Below are 23,158 nucleotides of genomic sequence, written 5' to 3' on the forward strand. Positions count from 1 at the left end.
CGTACACTTGGCAGACATCAGAACAACACGGCTTTCACAGTTAAGTGATTTTAATCTTTTAAAACTTAACTAATTAAAAATGAAAGCTAAGGATACTTAAATCTTTGTGGAAAACATCAAAATATAAACACTGCATTTTGTATAAGGTATAAACTCTGGATAGCAGATACTTTTAAGGGACTCTCCATCTTTTTTATCTTTAGCGCATGATACAGTTTCTTGCCTATACTTAGAAAAATGTACTGTTTGTTGTAAGGCTATGTAACAGAAAAGGGATTTCATTACGGTGAAAGGATTAGAAAGCTTTTGTGTCTCAGCAGCAACATGCCACTATAGAGCTATTTGTGCCTACTATTTCTGTTCTATTTTACACAGAGAAAGAAAGAAGATCCTCAGGACAGATCCTCACTGCCAAGGCAGTGTCCCCAGATTGTTTGTGAAGGAAAAAGGAAGCAGTAAGCCTCTGAAACCTATGGGCAACTTCAGTGATTTGCTGTCAAGTCAGACTGAGGACAAATGAGGTAAATACTACTCACTACTACCTATGGTTCCAGCTAAATTGTTAAAAGAAAAATGTAGACTCAGTGAGAAATGTATATTTAAAAGTCTTTTTAAACTCAAAATTATTGTAATTCTGTTTTTCACAGTTTACATAAGGAATGGTTTTTGTTAAACATATTATTAGAAATACATTATTATATACTCTAGGGCTGCAAGGACTAGATTCACAGACACCAAAACATTCTGCAGAAAGGATAGCTGGATCAAGGTAACAACAGCACTTCGGCAGAGTGGATTTCCTCATTAACTTTTGGCATTTAAAAATAAATAAATTCCATTAAAATTTGGCCACAAATGCAGACCACAAAACTATAAAAGGGACAACAAAAAGCATATATACCCTGTACATAAACATTTCAAAGATATTAAGAAAATAATGACAAAGAACATTTTAAAGTAAACACTGAATTTATACATTAAAATGAGACCGTCTTGTACAAATTAGCATGTGCAAGGAAGATACACTGTGCAATTTAATTATCACCGCCCATTGAGCTTCTTGTACCTTGGTAGTAAAATGCACATGTTCTGCTGCTGTCGAGTACTTAGCTCCCTGACTCTATACACACCTACCTGTAGTAGAGTATCTGGGGAATCTGTCCTCTGGTTTGGTTTGTGCCATTACTACTCAAGCTGCATGTACTGAATGTGAACGTCACGCCATCAGGGCACTGAACCGTGGTCATTCCTCCATCTCCATTGGCTGTGCGGCTTCCATAGTTCCTCAAGCGCACAGCGTATTTAACATTTTCCTTCACGATAAAGAGGTAAAGCATGTTTATACTTATTTGCAATGTACAAGGATATATTAATATAAAATGAACCCTAGTAGTAAACTGGGCAAATACACTTGGCCCTGAGCATCACGGTGTGAGCTGCATGGGTCTATTACACTGAATATTCTTCAACAATAAATGCTGCAATACTACACCACCCGAGGCTGGCTGAATCAAAACACGTGCAACCAGCATTTTTGTTTTCTTCAAGTTGCTAAGCTGTGTCTGACTCTGCAACGCCATGGGCTGCAGCAGGCTCCTCTGTCCTTCCTATCTCTCAGAGTTTGTTCAGATTCGTGTCCATCGAGTCAGTGATGCCATCCAACCATCTTATCCTCTCCTGCGCCCTTCTCCTCCTGCCTTCAATCTTGCCCAGCATCAGGGTCTTTTCCAACGAGTCGGCTCTTTGCATCAGGTGGCCAAACTACTGGAGCTTCAGCTTCAACATCAGTCCTTCCAATGATAATATTCAGGGTTGATTTCCTTTAGGATTGACTGGTTTGATCTCCTTGCTGTCCAGGGGACTCTCAAGAGTCTTTTCCAGCACCACAGTTTGAAAGCATCAGTTCTTTGGCACTCAGCCTTCTTTATGGCCCAACTCTCACATCTGTCCATGACTACTGGAAAAACCATAGCTTTGGCAGAGCCAGCAGAGATAGGTATAAAAAGGGCTGACTGTAAGTTATACTTGGATTTTCCACTTTGAGAAGGGTCAACACCTCTAATTCCCACATTGTTCAAGGGCCAACTGTATAAAGAATGTCATATTTATACACAATTTGCTTAAATGAGTTTTCAGTAAGTCAAGCAGGGTAATAATGAACACTTACTGATTATTATTTAACAGAATGCTTTTGTGATTTACTTAAATTAATCCTTAAAATGGCCTGATAAGGTTAAGTACCATTATTACACAGATGAGGAATCTGTGGTAAGAGAAGTTAAATAATTTTCCCAAAGTCACACAACTAGTAAATAGTGATGGAAGTAGGATTTAAATACAGGCAGTGTAACTATAGTGTCTGCTTTTAATCACACTATAAAGAATATTAGCCATAATAAAAGATTTTGAATACATGAATTAAGATTTTCCTTTGATAAGTTTAACTTTTAAGCTTGTTTTAAATATAGGAAAAATACAAGAATGAGTTCATTATATTTTTATCTTAAGAGAGACATTCAGAGACAGAAAGAGGCAAACATGGGAAAAAATATCTGTAAGACAAAACAAGATTCACTTGTATAAAAAAATATGATATAGATACTGGTGCCTAACAATCCAAGACATAAACTTCATAATGATGTTTTTTTATTTTTTAGTATCATATATCTTTTTGATGAAGTAACTAATTAAGTTACCTCATCCAAAACTCAGCTGTGTAATGAAAATTATTATGGTTGGATTCAGAATTACTCTATTATTACTTTAATATGAAGCAAAATTTGTTTTCCTAATAGTTATTTACTGCTATAAAATTAAGTTATATATAATAATAATATTATTGTTAATAATAACAAATTGTTAACACTATTTGTTAAGACCACTTGTTCTTTAAATGAGTTCTCGCACAATAAGAGAAGAAAAAACAGGAACTAATATTTACTGAGTTTCAGTCTTGTGCTAGACACTGAGGCAAGTATTCTTCTCCATTTCTTAATGTAATCTGAACAATGTGACAATGGAGGTGTTATCCTTCCCAACCCATAGATCAGTCTCAGAGTGGGCAAATGATGACATGTCCAAAGTCTCAGAGCTAATATTGGGAAAAGCAGATATCTGAAAGCTAGGTTTATTTGACTCCAAAACCTACAGCTACTTTCCACTGTATATCTAACTTTAAGAACCTTTTGCAAAAGTAGAATACAATACAGTACACATTAGAAATACAGTCAGTACTGTATTTAAAGGACCACAAAAACTTTCTACCATTGTTTTTACATAAATTCATAATAATACATTCCATTTACAAACTAAACACATTGTTAAAATTACCTTTAAAGGAACAACTTTGTCAAGTCTGATTTCAGCTATATCACTGGGTGAATCATCTGTTGTGTAAGTTCCTTTGACTAATTCTAGAGATGTCCATCTGTGAGAATGAGTTGAATCCCCTGCATGCTCACTCTAATTAAAACAAAACAAAGCCCGCACATATTCTTAATTTCATTAAATGAACAATTTTGACTTACAATCAATTACTGTTTTTAAGCAGTCTATTTTCTTGCATATAAAATTATTATCCATTAGTATTCATCCATATATACTAAAGAAAACATTTTTGGTCCTCTATTCATTTGTATTTCCTAAACTATCTACAAATTATATCATACATAGGCTTTTCTCATCTGTCTTAAAATGATTTCCCCTTCTTCATCAGAATGCTATATCTAATTATAGAGCTTAAGGAAATAATTAACTGAATTAATTGTTTAAGAGAAGCAAAATACAGACAGACTTATTTATTAGCAAATAATTTACATGCTACTTGTCTCATTTTAATAAAACTTTATGAAACTTAGGTGCTTTAAAAAATCTATAGTGGATACACCAAGATAAAGCTAATTCAACCAACAACACACTTTACTATTAATCATCCATTAGCACTCTTAACAAAACTGCTTAATCACTGATAGGGGTAATAATACCAGTCTGAATACTGTTCTTGTTTTCTGAAATATTATAACAGTAAAAAAAAAAAAAAAGGAAAGAAATTACTCAAGATTTATAATCTGAGGCCTAGTTACATAATTTCTCATTTTCATTTAAAATCTTCCCTGGAAGTGCAGAAAACATGAAGCAGGAGCGATCCAAATGGTACACAAACAATCAAGGAAAATTGCTCCCTTTTAATTTCTCTAACGTTGCCCATCTATGACTAATCTGTTAAACTGCACTATTTGGATTTGGACCACTGCGCTATTATAATGATGTATGTCCTGACACACAACCCACACACCAAAACGCATACTAAGAGTGGTACTTACATCATCAACCAACACCTCTAATTCATATTCATGAATTCCACCTCCTCCATAGACAGAAAAACCGACCACAACTATTCCAGGCTTGTCTACCGAAAAACAGATGGCATCTGGGGACCCATTCCCGGTGTTCCAACTTCTCCCCTGACTTGTCTTTGTGAATCGGTTAGCACTGGCTTTAACAGAGTGGAGAGAATTAAGGCCATCAACCTATAAATGACAAAAGTAAAAATATCAGTAGTCTGTACCTAAGTGTTACTAACATGCATTTAACAAAACTATCCAAAAGTTTCTAAGGAGTTCAGTAAAATAACCTACCTTTAACAAGAGGTTTAAACCTCTCTAAAGGTATATTCCATTAAGAGATTAACCAAGAATAAAATCAGACTATATCACTCTAAATTCACAAATCAATATTATCTGACAGTGTCTTTTTAGTCAAATTATACATTTCACTTTATTTATAATGTCAGAACTATAAACTTGTAAGTTATCACAGTTGTAACACGTGAACAAATTATCACTCACTTTGCAAAGAGATACCAGTATTTTTCAGACCAATAGTTTTCAAACTATGCTGCACAGAACTCTAGGATAGATGAATATTCAGGAAAGAGGTGGACTGAGGTTCCTCTTTTCTGTCAGACCATCCTTCCTCTTATCTGTGAGTTTCAAGCTAAGACTCCATTGCAGAAAATGTTCTATGCCTTAAGTCTGAATGTCACTAATGTATATCAAAATAACTTGGTAGTCAATATGGGAAAATACACATACACACAAGTACTACATCATTAATTACAGACTTTGATTAGGGAGGATCAAAGCATTTATTTTTGGTTCAAAACTATCTTTTTAATTATAGAGCCTGCTTCTGCTCTAAGTTGGCTGCAGAAGTTTGGAAGAGCTACAAAAGGAAAAAATTTAAGTTTAACATTCCAGCAAGCATTACAAACTCCTCTGAGAAAGAAAAAAGCATGGATATCTAAGTCAGGACCTTTAGAAACTCCCAAGGTTGTGAATTAGGCACTTGAAATTTGGGGCTTTCCTATTAAAACAGTAAGTTCATAGGAGATTGAATACTAGATAGTAAATTTCTGAGGAATCAATGTATTCTGGGGACCTACGCACTATAAACTTTCATCCAAGGTCTATAATAGTATAGGAGGGAAGTTTATCACAGGCTGAATGAACAAATGAAAAGGAAAATTAAAATGTTCTGACAAGGGCTTCACCACCTCAACCAGGGTGAGATACTGAAATCTGCTCAGATGTGTGTAATCATTTAGAAATCCTAAAGACTTACCTCTCACTCTGAATCAGTAATGAGTGTAGACTGAATGGATCAAGTGAAAATAGACTCATAAATAAATCTGAGAGTAAGAAAAAGTAAAGACTAGGAATTATAAAATTAAAATAGAGAAAAGACATTCCTTGGCAAGAAACCAGAGACTTGGGGTCACTGAGCACATAATGGTTATTAAAAATTCATTTGAATGATACAACGTACTTCACATTATGACGTAAAACCAATGTCTACTGTCTACTGTTTCAGAGAAAAAATAGAAACGTTCACCAAATTCAGTCAAAACATTTAGATGAATTATAAAACAGTGAGTAGGGCAGTGAAATGCTGAACAATAATTACTTAAAAAAATGTAAAGGTACTTTAAAGATGTTGCAATGTAGTTTTCTCAAACATATTAGTATTTGAGCCTTTAAAAACTTTGTGATAATAATGGCTGTACAACAGTGTGACTCCACTTAATACCACTGAACTGCACACATAAACATGACTAGAATGATAAATTTTTTGTTATATAATTTACTACAATTAAAAAAAAAAACCTTTGTGATACAGGTTTGTTTAACCTATATAATAATATACAAGATAATATAAAAATTATTATTATTCCCATTTTACACATGTGTTTGTCTACGGTTAACCAAGGGAGCAGAGCTAAGGTCTGCACCTCTTCACGTTTTCCACACCGCATGTTCATCATTGGTGGTCCTACTTCCACTTCCTACTACCCAGCAACGAGAACTACTTCTGCTTTCACTAGGACCTGGTGCTGGGTTGTGCAATGAGGCAGTTCAGGGGAAAAGGTATACTTTGTATTAGTGCAGCATCCTGGGTTAACTGCTGAGAGGGAGGAAGCGAGTAAGAGCAGAGAGGAGGTGTAAGGAAGTGGGGGTGGGGAATTAAAAAAAAAAAAGGACAAGCCAGCTTGAAACTATTTTCTTGACAAAAATTAGTTTCTATGAAGCCAAAATATATGAAAAAAAAAAAAAAGAAACAATGTGGAGCACCGAAACATGTCCTCATTATCCAGTATCAGAATAGAACCTCACCTCAGATCCCAGGGCAGACGCGGTCAGTTCACTGACAATGCTGGCCAGCAACCCGCAGGTGTTGGAGACCAGGTGGGAGGAGAAGAGCTCATTTTCTCTCCTCAGGCTGTTTCTGACGGGGAGCACCACAATTACCAGCATTTTCTCCAGAACTTCACGGAAGCTTGTCATCCCAGAGATATTTTCTTCATTCTGTGACACATGAAAAGAAAAAGTTCTCAGATAATTGCTTTATTTTCCTTCACCTGAGTACTCAATTGCAAAACATTGTTTTCTAGAAGACTCTGTTAAAATCCAGACTTGAGTCTACATCTATGTATGCATCCAGCTGTATGTGGACTCACCATGTCTACTGTTTATGTATAAGTCCTTTTTCAAATTATTAGTCTCTAGATATCATAAAAGTACCACACATTTACAAAATGTTTGTGCTTTTATTAACCTTGAGTCATTTTCACTTACCCTCTTATTTGACTTTTCACTAACAATCATATATGACAGAAAAAAAACCGCTTCCTATTTAAAAAGCTATTTTTGCAGGACAAGATTCCAAACTGAGATAATTATTTCTGATATGAAATAATTCCCAGTATGAAATAATATAATGACTACTGATTTAAAGGCAAAGCAATTGAGCAATAGTCTATATGATCTGTTTTCTAATAAAATTATTTCTGTACATGTATGGGACAAATATATGGAACTGTACAATAAATTGTACAGTTTTACAATTCTTACTATATTTGATTTCAGAAGTGAAGATAATAAATTTCCACCCCTACCAATGAAAAACTTCAAAATAAGAAATTAGTCCCATTAAAGACCAATGGGAAAATACTTTTTTCCAGGAAAAAGGAGAAAAGATGAAACACCCTCAACAATATGCACAATCTTTCTCTCATACTTTATTAATGTCCAATCTTGGGCTAAAAATAGTCACTTAGAGATATTCTTCAATCTTTAAGTTATTTCTACTATCTCTGAATAAAATTATCATAACATTTAGGTCAGTATCTTAAGTAATTAAGTTTTCGTGGCTTTCATTCTCCGAAATCTTTACTTTCTGGAACATTTCAGAAACTTAACTTTGGATAAAACTCAATTCCCAACAGTACTCCATAGTCAGTACTCCAGAAGGGCTTTCTTTGCGGGGTGGGGCATGGGGGATGCGTGGAGTGCATTTATCTAGTTACATCCACTTAGTTTCTAACTTGTAATTAAAAGAGTAATATAAGAAACTTCCCATAAAATCTTAACATGGAGTCAAGAGTGTCAATGTATTTTAGTTAAAAGATATATATATATATATATATATATAAAAGCACATTACTAGCCACTAAAATTTTAGAAAAAGGGAACTCTTATTCACTAGTGGTGGGACATGCAAGCTGACATTAGCTTTCTAGAAGGCATTTTGGCAGTTGGTAGCAAAATCTTAACATATTTTCCTTGACTTAAAATTTTTCCACACTTTAAGATTTATTCTGGAAAAATCACTGTGTATATGCATAAAAATTTAGTCAATGATATTTTCAGCAGCACTGTTTAAAATATTGAAATACTGGGGAAAATCTAAGTATATTTATATAGAGGAAAAGTATTGATTGATTATATTATGCTATTTCCAAATGGTAGAATTCTATATTATCCATTAAAAAGCAAAATATACTAATCAGTATATATTGTCACAGATTAATAGATATGTGAATATGCAATTAATTTCAATAATTACCAAATGTTAGTAGTTCTAAAAAGCTTGAAGTTTTACTACACTTTTAAGGAAAACACTGCAACACTAAAGGGAATCCCAAAAGACAAACAAAGCTTATCCATAACTTTATCACACAAACATTATCTTTACTTCTAGTATTCTCTTCCAAAATATGTATGTTTTTGCATACATATTCTACATAGTTTGTCACCACAGTGTGTCTAGATACCTTGATTTTTTACTTTATTTTAAAAACTTAACAAACATCTGCCTTGATATTAAATGTAAATAGTTATTTTTAATGACTGATAGAACCATATTTTATCAAGTTGACATATCCAAATTCAATTATTTCACTTAATGATGGACATTTAAAGCTCTAAGTTATTCACTTTTCCTTTTAGTAAGATGTATATATATATATAGCTTTAGTCTTCCAATTACTTCCTCAGGTAATTTCCTTTGCAAATATTCATCACACATACTACCGAATTAACAATGTATTTTTAAAAAATACCTTCCAGTTTATGGGTCCTCAATTCAAGAGCTGTATTTATCTTCTTAATTCTCGTCTCAACTAGTACCTAATAAACGCCTAGTAAATAGTAGGTATATGATAAATACTTGCTAAAAGGTTGAAAAATAATATTTTAGATTGCCAAGATAGAATTTTAGGGAAAGATTACTAAAAAGATTACTTAAAAAGATTACTTACACTACATAATGCTATAAACCATCTATAAGTTTAGTGGTTTCCTCACAGTCTTACCAGCACAGGATTTTATAAAAGAAAAAAAGTATTTTTCCTGATATTTTACAAATATATTGATACCATCATAGAACTTTTATCCACATTTAATTACTAGTTAAGACTGAAAAATTTCCCAGGTTGGCTTACTCTCTAAAAGTCCTTCACATTTATCTCTATCACTTCTATGGGATCCTGCCAAAGTATGATATTAACTGCAAATCTGCTTCCCATTCCACTATTGTCCTATTTTGTCTCTCTATGTCACCGGAATTTTTCTCATAATTTTTCTGTTGCTTCAGTCACTAGAAAACTACTACTGTATAATAATTGGTATGACTATTCTATTTTATACCCTTTTTTCCCTTTAAAGATTACTTCTCATCAACTTGGTAGTAATTATACATGGTTTCCATGCATACTTAATTTTTCTCCACAATGCTTTCTAATAAACCAGAAGCTATGACTAAAAATGTTTCCTATGACAACTGTTTCATAATACTTATTTTAACATACCAAATTGTTGTAGAAAAAATGTTTTAAAACTTATCTATTTCCCTAAAATTCTATCTTGGCAATCTAAAATATTATTTTCAAATGTAAAAGTTTGCTTATAGTATTTGCAATTTTTAAATGGTTTGGCAAAAAAACAAATACACAAGAATTTATCTCATAAGTCTATCAAATTTTGTATAGTTTAGGGATCATTCAAAATTAAAAATTAAAAGAAAAAAGACTGCTCATTTACAGATAAACATGAGAAAAATTTTTCCTTAACTCTTCTTGCAAAACTCATTATTTGGTAAATATACTTACCTATGCAGAAGAATAAGCACCAAGCTAAGTACGTCTCTATTTATAGTTTTATTACTTCAGTATGGATGATATTTCAGAAAAAGACCTACCTGGCTGAGTTTTTCCATATGTGCTACCAAAAGGGGAAATCGGTGAACCATTGTGGAGTCATTCTCTGTGCTAACTTGTTTAACAATTGACCGTAGCAATACTTCACCATCATATGCAATAGGGAAGATAGAAGTCAGCTTAACAGACGTGTGACACAGAGCTGACATCACAGCTGCAAGGAGTCGGCTACTTGATGTCTTGAAGTTTGCCTCTTGGATATCCTTTTAAAAACAAAAAGGCAAAAAAAAAAAAAAAAAGGCAAACAACCTTAAATCATACCAACATTTTCTAGCACTCGGTCACTCTGTCTGGTTATAGGATAATACACTATTATTATCAATACTTTTAAGCACAATTGCTTAAATTACTACCCAATGAAGCTGGAAAATAACTAAACACAGTCAAGAAAAATCAGCTTTCTGTACTATTTATATATTTGTAGACCCTCAGAATCACAGTCCTCTCTAGTATGATTTCTCAAAAATGATTTCATAAAGGTCCCAATTAGTATACAGTGAAAGTTATTTCCAGTAACAAGCACTGAAACCATTTCCATCAAATAATAAATGACTTGACTTGTCAGTCGGTGCTACTATAAGAAGATATCTACCTCATGTTAATGTAGCTTAATGTTGTTATGCCTCTGCAGCAGCATTTCACTAAGATCACAAAATTATGTCATCTTATTACACAGTTTATTCAGAAAATTTATCACACTTGGCAAGATTTTATAAAAAAGTACTAAAAACTTATCAACACAGGATATGCAGGATATACAGAGGATCATACAGTTTTGTCTCTCCATTCAGTTAATATGCTTGTAATAGCAACTCAAGTATCAATTATGATAATTTTTAAATGTAAAACTAACCTTGCATTTCTAAAATAAACTCCAGTTTCTATAATACACATTTTATTCACAATTCACAAAAGTTGTGTACACTGTACTTAGTTCATAAAGTATTTGTGTTACAAAGTCTAGCTGAAAGCAAAGCAACTTTCTATATGTTAAGACGTTTGTTAAAGTTAGCCTGTTCAGTAGCAAAGGAAGAAACAACCACGTCAGAATGGGCAGGCTGAGAGAGTGAAAGAGCAAGTGTGCACTGATCCAGGCAATAACCCTACCCCAGGAAAGCAAGTGGTAAAATACATTACCCTGCTCCATGGCAGGGATGAATGTGGAGGACGTTAGGCTAAGTGAAATAAGCCAGTCACTTTTTTGAGGAATTTAAAACTATCAAACTCACAAAAGCAGCGAACAGAATGTTGGCTGTCCGGCTGAAGGGAGACGAAATGGAGAACTGATGTTCAACAGGTATAAAGGTTCAATTATGAATGATGAATAAGTACTAGGGATCTGCTGTACAATATTATATCTGTAGTAAATAATATTGCCTTGTACACTCAAAATGTGTCAGGAGGATACATTTCATGTTGGGTGTTCTCACAACAATGAAATAAAACTTTTTCAAGTCCAGTGAATATAAATTCAATATGAAAATAGTTTAAAAAATAATAAAATGAAAACAAAGTTGCCTACCCAAATGTCATTACCAGAATAACCTTTCTAACTCCACTAGGATGCCTTGCTTCCGACAGTGAGTTTTTTGGTGGTACTGGGGGAGGGGGCGTTGGTAATGCTAGAACTTCCAGTATAAAGTTAAGCAGAAGTGTGTAGAACACACGCCTTGTGCCTTGTCCCCAAACTTGGGGGAGCAACCAGTATTTCCCCATTAAGTAAGATATTAGATGCAGATTTTTTATAAGTATCTTTTAGTAGATTGGTATTTGTTGAGTTTTCATCAGTGAGTAAGGGATAACTGTCAAAATACTTTTCGTGTATCGACTGAGAGGATCATACGGTTCTGTCTCTCCATTCAGTTAATATGCTTGTAATAGCAACTCAAATACCAATTACACTAATTTTTAAAGGCAAAACTAACCTTGCATTTCTAACATAAACTCCAGTTGGTATAATACACATTTTATATTACTGGATTTGATTTGATACTATTGTTAATATCCATCTTTCTAAGTATATTTGTCTATAATATTTTTTCTTTCCCAATCCTTGTCAGCTTTTAGTATCAGGATGGGTGTAACTTGAAAAACTAGTTTGGAAGTGTTGCCTCCAATATTTTCTGAAAGAGTCTGTAAAGTCATTTCTTTCCTTTATGTTTAGTAGACTTCATCAATGATAATATCTGGGTCTAGGGTTTTCTTTGTGGTAAAATTTTAAATAATTCACATTTTTTAATGGACATAAAAACATTCAGATTATTTTATTTCTTGTTGTGCCAGTTCTTGTTAAGTTGTAATTTTCAAGAAATTTGTACACTTTATCTAAAGTGATAATTTATTGGTATAAAACTGTTTATAATATTCCCTTATAATATTTTAATGTCTGTTGGATCTATAGGTATATTACCAATTTCATTCCTGATAATGGTATTTTTGTTTTTTTTCTTTCTCTCTCATCTCTCAGACTTCCTAGGAGTTTAAAAATTTTATTTTCAAAGAACCAACTTTTGACTTTCTAATCTCTATTTTCTATTTCATTGATTTTCATGTTTAACTTTTTTATTTCCTTCCTTTATTACTTTATTCTTAAACTGGGTTTGATTTGATCTTTCCAGCTTCTTAAGGTAGAAATTTAGATCACTGATGTTAAACTTTTCTTTTTGGCTAGTAAAAATAATAAAAAGTATAAATTTTTCTCCAAGCAACACATTGGCTACTTCTCACAAATTGTGCTATATTTTTATCTTCAGTGTGAAAATGTCTAATTTCCTTTGGAATTCTTTGATTTGCTGGTTACTCAGAAGTGTTGCCTACTTTCCAAATATTTGGTGTTTTCCTTGATATACTTTACATTTAATTTTGAATTTAATTCTACTGTGGTTTGAAAACACCTTAAGATCTTAATCCTGTAAAATATACTAAGACTTATTTTGTGGCCTAGCATACAATCTACCTCTGTGAACATAACGTGTATACTTAAAAGAATACGTACATTGAACCTGCACATTCTGTTCTGTAAATATCAGTTCTTCTGTATCCAAAATGATTTTGTTGTCCAGTTGTTCTATTAATTACTGAAAGAGTCCTATGTTCTACTAATTATGCATAGTCACCAGCTATCAGTGTCATTTGTTTACTTCTCCCTTTAGTTCTGCCAGTATTCTGCTCAGGTGTTGAGACTAATTTGGGGCATACACTTTTATTAGAGCTGCAGTTCCCTCATGAGTGAATGAATGACATTAGCATGCAAAGTCATTCACAGTGCCTCTCCTGACTGTTCCGGAGATACGGGAGTGGCAGGAGCTATCATAAGCTGCCCTTGCTCTCACACACATGCTCACTCATAGATTCAAAAAGCAACCCAGCATCTGTACAACATGCTTGCCAATTCTGTAACTGAGAAAGAATAAAGCAAACAGAAAATTTTGTTTAACTTTGATTATTTAAGTCACACATACCAAACTGATTTCCTAATTTACCTTTTATACAAGGGAAAGGCTAAGGCAACTGAAATGTATTTTCTTTGAAAAGTATTAAGTAATATATCATATTTTCAGCTAACATTTTACAAACTTAAAATTACCTGATCCAAACAATTCAGTAGGTCACAAAGGCAAGCCCACTGTAAGGCAGGAGTTGGATAGAAAGAATGGAAACAGGCAGTGAAGGTATTATGACACTCCTGAAGGACAGCTTCTAGGAGACTCAAGGGTTGACTGAGATATCCTTGGGGGTCATTATCCAGTTTCACCATGCAGTGGTCAACTCCTTCGGACAAAATTTTTCTTAACAAAGTTCTGGTTTTTCCAATACATTCTGCTAATTTGCTAGTTTCTTCTACAACAGCTTTTCCTGTAGCTTTAAGAGGAGAAAGCAGATAAATAATTAATTAGGATAATAAATATGTATGAAAATACTCAATAAATTTCAAGTAACTTCCTATATGGCTATTCATAACCTAGAAATGAAACAAGAGAGATGATGTGTTGGTCCAACAGTATTTCTTTTAAAAATCTAAATTAGGGGGGAAAAAAACTTCTAGTGGTTTCAGCATTTAAGTCCAAATCAGTCATTCAAAATATTCCAATTTGACAGAATCTGTTTAAAATAACACTTTATTAGAGTAGTTAACTTTAGCCTAATGTGACTTTTTGTTATCAGAATGACATGTAATTTATTAAATTCTTCATAAGTAAATATGACCATCACAACAAGCCAACCTTTTCTACTCAACTCAGGAGCAGGTTAAATAAAGGCAGCTGGGGATCTTAAACTCATGGTAACCCCTTTGCAAACCTCCTCAATGTTTCAAAACATTGTCTCCCCTTAGGTCATTAAAAAAAAATGCATCATACCTGACACTGGGTAAATTTCACAGGTATAGACACGCAATAACCTCAGACAACAGGTTCCCACAAAGCGCAGTCTCTCTAAATCTAGAAGTGTAGCTGTAAACTGGAATCCTTTTAATCCTCTAAGTTCTTCAACTCCTAAGACTAAGGTGGTCCAGCTCCAGTGAAGAATACTCAACAATGACTCAAAACATTCCTAATCCAGAATATGAAAAACAGATACCAATTAGTTTAAATCGTACCATAGGTTGACTCAAATGGAAAGATGACATTCAACTTGAAAAGTTAATCTTGAAGTTTCTACTGAGTTTCAGTAACCCAAATAATAGACATTCTATTAGTTCATTCATTAAATGATCATTAGGAACATCTTTGAAGCTTGACAAAAATAAAAAATAATTTACTCTATGTCTACATATTAAATTTTACAATACAAACTATAGCCAAATCTTGATAAACAAGTTAAAAGGAGATTAAAATGACTATGAAAGACAAAAAACACTTATTTGGATCTTCAAAAATTCTAGAATATGGGTTTAGGGTGGTGAGCACAGTTTGCCGTGCCAGCTGGCCTGCAGGTTTTATTATGCTTACATGACGACAGATACGACACGAATTGCAAAGTAAATCTCATCTCTACCAAATCTCAGTTCTCTGGTGTGACAGTACCAAGAACAAAGGTTTGTAGTTTAAGTTTTTAAAGAAATGAGTGAATAAATTTATTCCACAAAGATTACAATTACCTAATGACCACAAAACCACTTAGATGTTAATATGAAAGAATTTCCAGGCACAAAAAAAAAGAGATCACTGAAAAAGACATAACAAAGGCAAAGATACTTATTGGATCAAAAGATACCAAACAGATCTTAATACTGAAAGGATGTCAAGAAACCAAGGAGCCAAAGCTCTTAAGAGTCCCTTATTCAAAGCACACCTTCTGTTGGAAGGTGTATTTGACTTGATATACCCAAATTTAAATGAGCCCACTTCCACTAGAAATATTCATAGAAGTACATAAATATCAAAGACACGTATGTATAGACATGAATATAAAACCAACCCTCTGTATTCAAAGGTTTTGCACCTGTAGATTCAACAAACCAAGGATCAAAACTATTCAGGAAAGAAAATTTCCAGAAATTACCAAAAAGCAAACCTTGAATGTGTGGCATGCCAGGGATTATTTATATAACAGTTACATTGCATTAGGTATTATAAGTAAGCTAGAGCTGACTTAAAGTTCACAGGAGGATTTGTGTAGGTTACACACAAATGCTATGCCATTTTATATAAGGAACTTGAATTCCTATCTAGGAATTTTGGTATATGTGAGGGGTCCTGGAACCAATCCCCACTTCAAGTACCAAGAGACAACTATATAAAAGTAAAAATTGAGATACAATCCTCGGATAGAACAGAATTGGTAAATTAGAGTACATCAATCTGCTGGGAATTCCTTGGTCTTCCAGTGGTTAGGACTTCTCACTGCCGAAGGCCCAGGTTCTATCCCTATTTGGGAACTAAGATCCCCCTAGCTGTGTGGCATAATCAAAAAAAAAAAAAAAAAGAAAGAGTACACCATTCTATTGAATACTATGCATACATTAAAAAATTCAGACAGAGCTAGTGTATCAACATAGAATATAATATGTTAGTTGCTCAGTCATGTTCGATTCTGTGTGACCCCATAAACTGTAGCTGGCTAGGTTCCTCTATCCTTGGAATTCTCCAGGCAAGAATACTGGAGTGGGTAGCCATTCCTTTCTCCAGGGGATCTTCCTGATCCTGGGATCAAACCTTGGTCTCCTGCACAGCAGGCGGATTCTTTACCATCTGAGCCACTAGGGAAGCTCGTCTGTAGTATATGTGATGAAACTTTTCATCACCAATCTCACTCCTATGCATATATCCAGAGAAAACCATTAATTTGAAAAGATACACGAATCCCAATGTTCACAGCAGCACTATTTACAATAACCAAGACATGGAAGCAGCCTAAATGTCCGTTGACAGATGAAGGAATAAAGATGTAGTGTGTATATAACATACACACACACACACACACGGAGAACACCTCTATTTTCACGTTATTTTAAGTGCATATTCTTTGGCCTGCTGCTGCTGCTGCTAAGTCACTTCAGTCATGTCCGACTCTGTGCGACCCCAGAGACGGCAGCCCACCAGGCTCCCCCGTCCCTGGGATTCTCCAGGCAAGAACACTGGAGTGGGTTGCCATTTCCTTCTCCAGGGCATGAAAGTGAAAAGTGAAAGTGAAGTCGCTCAGTCGTGTCTGACTCTTAGTGACCCCGTGGACTGCAGCCTACTAGGCTCCTCCATCCATGGGATTTTCCAGGCAAGAGTACTGGAGTGGGGATTCTTTGGCCTAGTGCGGGGAGCCGGTGAGGCATTCCACTCGTGACAAAGGTCATGAGGAAGGAGGCTCGGCATACGCAAAGGCGGGATCGAGCCTCAGGAGTCCCCCCGGATATTCTCGAGCATTTTCCCCCCAAAAAACCAGAGTCTGCCTACTTTATTGCTTTGTGCTCTCACCTCTGACTTTACTGGGGGCTGTCCCCTACCACCATCTCGCTCTCTCTCTGTCAAAGAGTTAACTTACAGCTCCAATTAATAAAGTTCCTGGGCAATTAGGAGTGTTTAAATCCAAACCCCTCTGATGGCTCTCTAACTCGCCTGACAAGTTTACCCGGACTCCTGCAGCTATGCATACGATTGTTTACAGTCTCCTAGCCTCCAGAGGCACGGGAAGCTTAAGATATTCAAATAGCTTAGAGCCTCTCAGAGAGTTAAAAACTGTCAGAATAAACTAGTAAAGGATTTCATTGATGAGTCAATGTTTGTTGCCAAGTTTTCACATCCCCTGAATTGTATCCTTGAATGTGTATTAATTAATAGTTGGTATATAGTAAAAAATAAGTAGTGGCCTTGGTGTTAGTAACTTTAGACCCTTAAGGTAATAAATTCTTTCTTTGTTGTAAACCCATTACACATCCGCCCTATAGGAATGCAATTTTATCTTTGGAAGATGGTGCCAAACCTTAAAATAATTACTCTTAGAGAAAATAAGTCTTTGTTGATAAGTTCTTGTCAAGAGTCATAAAATGTTAGTAGGCCTTCTGGCCAGAAGATGATGTAAATCACCTAAACCATTTGTATACGATAAATTTGCAGGAAAGAAACCTTGGTTTTTGATAAGAATCAAAGACTGCTGACTTTGCATCCCCTATTATCCTCTATGTGTAACTTAGGGTATAAAAGCCCCTGTTAAAAATAAAGCTATGGGCCTTGTTCACCAGCGCTTGGTCTCCCCATGTCATTCTTCCCTTTAACTTCCAGCTGAGTCTCCATCTGGAGCGCGGAACCCACCACGCTTACTAATTATGCCTGGGCTTCTAAGACCCACTCGAGAAGGTGTCTAGGGTGAGGCACCTTCCGCTATTCGAGAGGGCGCCTGCGGCCTACGTAAGTGGTGCAAACTTCTTGTCTTGAAGTTTTATTGGTCTCCCGCGTAAACCAAGCTACTCAGCTTCTTTTCTCCACTGAATTTTCCTACTGAGCTATCCTCATTCTATTGTTCTCTATATCTCTAATTAGTATATAAATAGTCGCCTAGGCCGTCTCTCCTTCGAATACCCTGGATCAGCTGGGGCTGGTCCCCGGCAGCCTAGGATGTCAAAACTAGTACAAACAAATCTCAGTTACAAAACTATGCTGAGATAAACTGTGCTAACCATCAAAATGAAACTGAACACCAGAGAGAAAAGCTGAAGTTTTTAAAAATGCCTTACCACTGACACAGTTCTTGCAAAAGATCTCTTTAAAATATGTACAGGTTCACTGGTTTGCTGTTTGCCCTTTGAAGCACTGCCGTCACTAGTTGGAAGTCTGAAAGTAGCAGACGCACATAAACTTACGTTGGAAAGTTCAATGACATTTTCTTCTCAAATATACATTTTTGCAATAGCAAAGTAAATTAAACATTTAAGTATTTTGTTAGGCAAAAATCCCAATATGGGGCTTTTTATAAACATTTTCCATGCTAAGCAAAATTTTTAGCACATAAGCAAAGCAGACATCTTCTAAATGTCACCTCTGTAAGGCTGGGTAGTAGAAACTCTCTTCTCCTACTAGACAGCAAACATACCTTATGTTTTCTAGTAATGTTATTACTAAATGCTAGTAACTGTACCTAGGAGTAGACTAAGCAACTAGTAATGTTCAAAATGCTACCCATGGCAAATACTGACTATAACAGATTGTGAAATAGCAAATAAAAATCTCCTCTTGGAAAAAGTGAGGTTATACCATCTAGGTTCTTAAAGAGATTATTAGAAAAGATATGGAAGAGAGAATCACTGTTAAAGCTATCTCCTTTGATATTTACTACTTAAAATAAGAATGTCATTGTTTAATAATGGTTTATATCTATTTAAATTCTTTCATCTAAAAATTATTAATCTCCTAGAAATAGATGGATACACACATAGGCCATGCTTCCATATATGTCTCAATTTCCATAAAGTAATTAAAATTCTTAAATAATATTAAAATATAATAGTACATCATATGAGCAAGTTACTGTTTGATATTTTAATTAAAAGCAAAAACTTTTCAGCAAGTTTTTCAAAAACTTTTCAGTAAGGGATTTTCCAATTCATTCTATCACAAGATGAACAAGAAACATAAAACTGTAGAATAAATCCAACTAGGCCTACATAGAAAAAGCACTAATGCTCAGATTTCATTTCTCTAAGATAAATTTCATCAGTTTAAAACACTCTGAAATTGGTGAGAAAATCAATAGATTAAAAAAATAAGTCATTAAAATATTATAGGCATAATATAGATAATGTGAATCACTAGTGACATTTTACTAAAATTAGCCTTCAGGTAAAAAAATGTTTAAAGATATACAAAACTTAGATGTTTTTGTTCTGTTTCTAATGGTATATTACAAAGTGCTGAATGCTTCAAGTAATTTCTCCCTTATTATTTCACATATTTTACAGTAATACTAGTGCATTATATTAAAAGAATAAATCATGTTAATTAACTATAAATATGTTAAATACCTGTATAATAATTGAGGTATCTGACCAGCATTAACATCTGTGCCATTATTTGATTTCTTTGAACTTTTAAACTGGAAAACAACCCTATGAAGAGAAAAAAACAACAATGTAACCAAAAACAACATGATTTAAGATTCATGAAAGAAACTGAAAAACGTTAACAATCATGTTAACTTTATGTAACTGAAGAGAAATTCATTCTTCAGGGGAAGACACTGTTGTGATTTCAGTTCTAGCTCCAAATAGCTTAATGGGCTAAATGAAAGAACTGAACCTGTCTGGGAGCTACTGCCCGATTCTGCCTGTTAAAGCTCAACATCAACCAGAACGGAACGTTTTTACCAAAATACCGATACTTCAACAGTTTAAAATCTATTAAACTAGATGTGATATAAACTTTAGCTTAAAATGCTATGATATTTCAAGGTTGAATCAACTGTATATGGAATAATATAGTACAGGATCAAAAAGGAGTGTCTTTAGTTTTACCATACAATCTGAAAAAGATACATTACGACAACAGACTTAATTTCTCTACAACATTCTACTTTGTACATTCAGGAACACAGAATTCACCTCATAAGTTAGTCTGCTCTTTTTTTGGTCAGTTCTGTTATGAGTTGAATGAAACTATATGAAATATATCCGGTTCAAACAGCTTATGCTCAAGAATGATAAAAACTGAACTTTTCTTATAAATGATAGCTCCTTCACATGAATCAGAGTATAGAGCAGGCTAGATTTGGAGTCAAGAGACCCCAGGTTGAGATCTAGCTCTGCCACAAAGCAGCTGAACGATTTGATGCAAAATTGTTTCACCTTTTGTCTCTTTATTCCCAACTGTAAAAACAGGGCTAATAATCCCTTCACAAAGTTGTTGAGAGCATCAAATGAGATATTATGTATGAAAGCATTTTATAAACTGGGAAGAGCTCTATATTTGAAATTTAAACAGTAAGTTTCCCCTTAAACTTTATTGAAACTATATCATCTCATATCATGAAAGCTTTGCAATTTGTAAAGTATTTTCATAAGCATGATCAAATTTTATAGCAAGTATATATTTCTTTGTTCTAGTTTCCAGACACCTAACTATTCTTGTCATTTTCCTCTGTGTAACTTCTAATTTTGGTATAATAAGGTTTTAAACATTGTAACATCCAGAAACACATAACAAATGCCAAGTGACAAGAGCAAAGAATATCAGAATATCTTCTCATTTTGTCTTACTTTATTTAGCATGAGATTACACGAATTTAATTTTTAGCAGGTCATATTATGTTCTAGACCTACAATGATTTTCTTATCCTACTAAAAGACCTCTGAGCTTTCAAATCAGCATTCAACTAACAAAAATGAGAGCTGCTTAAGTAATGCTGGAACATTCTGCTTACCCATCATCCGTGGTAATAGAGGCCTGTCCGTGAGATCCACAGTCACTGCTGGGTCCTGACACTCGCGCCCAGGCTACATACCACCAGCCTGCCTGCAGGAGGACTGGTTCATCAAACATCATTGCATATTTTTCCCTAAGGAAAATCAGAGTATCAAAGAAAAGGTCTCTGCACTTCTTTGGTACATACGTTTACTTTTTAAAATCCTTTTTATAAGCAAAACATAAAATACGTTGTATTATAAGATTCTTGTCAAATGACATTAAAACCCCTCTATTTAAAAAAGTCTGGGCAGTGGAACAAGTTTGAGTCAGTTGGAGTTAGGTGGATGAACTTAGAGACTGCTATATAGAGTGAAGTCAGAAAGAGAAAAAACAAATATAATATGGGATCAAGAAAAACAGTACTGATGAACCTATTTGCAGGGAAGGAATGGAGATGCAGATGTAGAGAACAAACTTGTGGAAACAGTGGGGGAAGGAGAGGGTAGGACGAATTGAGAAAGTAGCATGCGTGCGCGCGCGCGCACACACACACACACACACGTGCGCGCACAGTATCATGTGCAAAATAGATAGCTACTGGGAAGCTGCTATATAACACAGGGAGCCCAGCCTGGGGCTCTGTGACAACTCAGAAGGGAGCAGTGGCAGGGAAGAGGGAGACTCAAGAGGGAGGGGAGATATATACATATAATTATGGCTGATTCACATTGTTGTATGATAGAAACTAACAACATTATAAAGCAATTATCCTCCAACTGAAATACACAAATAACAGTTACTTGTGTTATGGTCAAGACATTTTTGTCCCCTTCATTGTGAATTCTAAAACTTGCTTAAAAAATAGAAAACTTTCATACTAAAATAAGACGACTTTTACATTTCAGTCGCTCAGTCGTGTCCAACTCTGCGACCCCATGGACTGTTGCACACCAGGCCTCCTTGTCCATCACCAACTTCTGGAGATTGCTCAAACTCACCTCCATCAAGTCAGTGATGCCATCCAACCATCTCATCCTCTGTTGTCCTCTTCTCCTCCTGCCTTCAATTTTTCCCAGCATCAGACTCTTTTCAAATGAGTCACTTCTTCGCATCAGGTGGCCTAAGTATTGGAGTTTTCAACTTTAGCATCAGTCCTTTCAATGAATATTCAGGACTGATTACCTTTTGGATGGACTGGTTTGATCTCCTTGCAGTCCAAGGGACTCTCAAGAGTCTTCTCCAACACCACAGTTTAAAAGCATCAATTCTTTGGTGCTCAGCTTTCTTTATAGTCCAACTTTCACATTCATACATGCCTGCTGGAAATACCATAGCTTTGACTAGATGAACCTTTGTCGCAAAGTAATGTCTCTGCTTTTTAATATGCTGTCTAGGTTGGTCAGAGCTTTTCTTCCAAGGAGCAAGCGTCTTTTAATTTCAGGGCTGCAACCATCTGCAGTGATTTTGGAGCCCAGAAAAATAAAGTCAGCCATTGTTTCTCCATCTATTTGTCATGAAATGATGGGACTGGGTGCCATGATCTTAGTTTTCTGAATGCTGAGTTTTAAGCCAACTTTTCCAGTCTTCTCTTTTGCTTTCATCAAGAGGCTCTTTAGTTCTTCTTCACTTTCTGCCATAAGGGTGGTTTCATCTGCATATCTGAGGTTATTGTTATTTCTCCCAGCAATCTTTTTTTTTTTTTTAATTTTATTTTTAAACTTTACATAATTGTATTAGTTTTACCAAATATCAAAATGAATCCACCACAGGTATACATGTGTTCCCCATCCTGAACCCTCCTCCCTCTGGCTTGACCTCTCTCCAGCCCAGCATTGCGCATGATGCACTCTGCATATAAGTTAAACAAGCAGGGTGACAATACACAGCCTTGACATACTCCTTTCCTACTCTGGAACCAGTCTGTTGTTTCATGTCCATTTCTAACTGTTGCTTCTTGACCTGCATACAGATTACTCAGATTTCTCGTATTCCAAACTCTTGAAAAATTTTCCACAGTTTGTTGTGATCCACACAGTCAAAGGCTTTGGCATAGTCAATAAAGTAGACGTTTTTCTGAAATTCTCTTGCTTCTTCTATGATCCAACGGAAGTGGCAATTTGATCTCTGGTTCCTCTGCCTTTTCTAAAACCAGCTTAATCATCTGGAAGTTCTCAGTTCAGGTACTGTTGAAGCCTGGCTTGGAGAATGTTGAGCATTACTTTGCTAGGGTGTGAGATGAGTGCAATTGTGTGCTGGTTTGAACATTCTTTGGCATTAC

General features: G+C 34.9%; 1 protein-coding gene across 40 annotated transcripts in view; it reads right to left on the reverse strand.

Moving 5' to 3' along the window:
- MYCBP2 (MYC binding protein 2) overlaps window positions 1–23,158 on the reverse strand; it is a 270,702-nt gene that overhangs the window by 111,409 nt on the left and 136,135 nt on the right. For all 40 annotated transcript variants that reach the window (XR_015138240.1, XR_015138239.1, XR_015138238.1 and 37 more), the window contains 10 exons: window positions 20,897–21,031; window positions 19,503–19,586; window positions 18,219–18,315; window positions 14,413–14,605; window positions 13,641–13,915; window positions 10,036–10,257; window positions 6,672–6,863; window positions 4,323–4,529; window positions 3,331–3,462; window positions 1,135–1,313 (listed from right to left, as the gene is read on the reverse strand). Coding sequence is in view for 36 of the 40 variants with exons in the window: in XM_086330007.1 (XP_086186133.1) it covers window positions 1,135–1,313; window positions 3,331–3,462; window positions 4,323–4,529; window positions 6,672–6,863; window positions 10,036–10,257; window positions 13,641–13,915; window positions 14,413–14,605; window positions 18,219–18,315; window positions 19,503–19,586; window positions 20,897–21,031 (1,716 nt within the window). In the remaining 4 variants the exon portion in view is untranslated. The remainder of the gene's footprint in view (window positions 1–1,134; window positions 1,314–3,330; window positions 3,463–4,322; window positions 4,530–6,671; window positions 6,864–10,035; window positions 10,258–13,640; window positions 13,916–14,412; window positions 14,606–18,218; window positions 18,316–19,502; window positions 19,587–20,896; window positions 21,032–23,158) is intronic.

Source organism: Bos grunniens, chromosome 12, assembly GCF_055505025.1.
Source record: "Bos grunniens cultivar Pamir isolate PY7600 chromosome 12, Bosgru_T2T1.0, whole genome shotgun sequence".
Taxonomy (NCBI): Eukaryota; Metazoa; Chordata; class Mammalia; order Artiodactyla; family Bovidae; genus Bos; species Bos grunniens.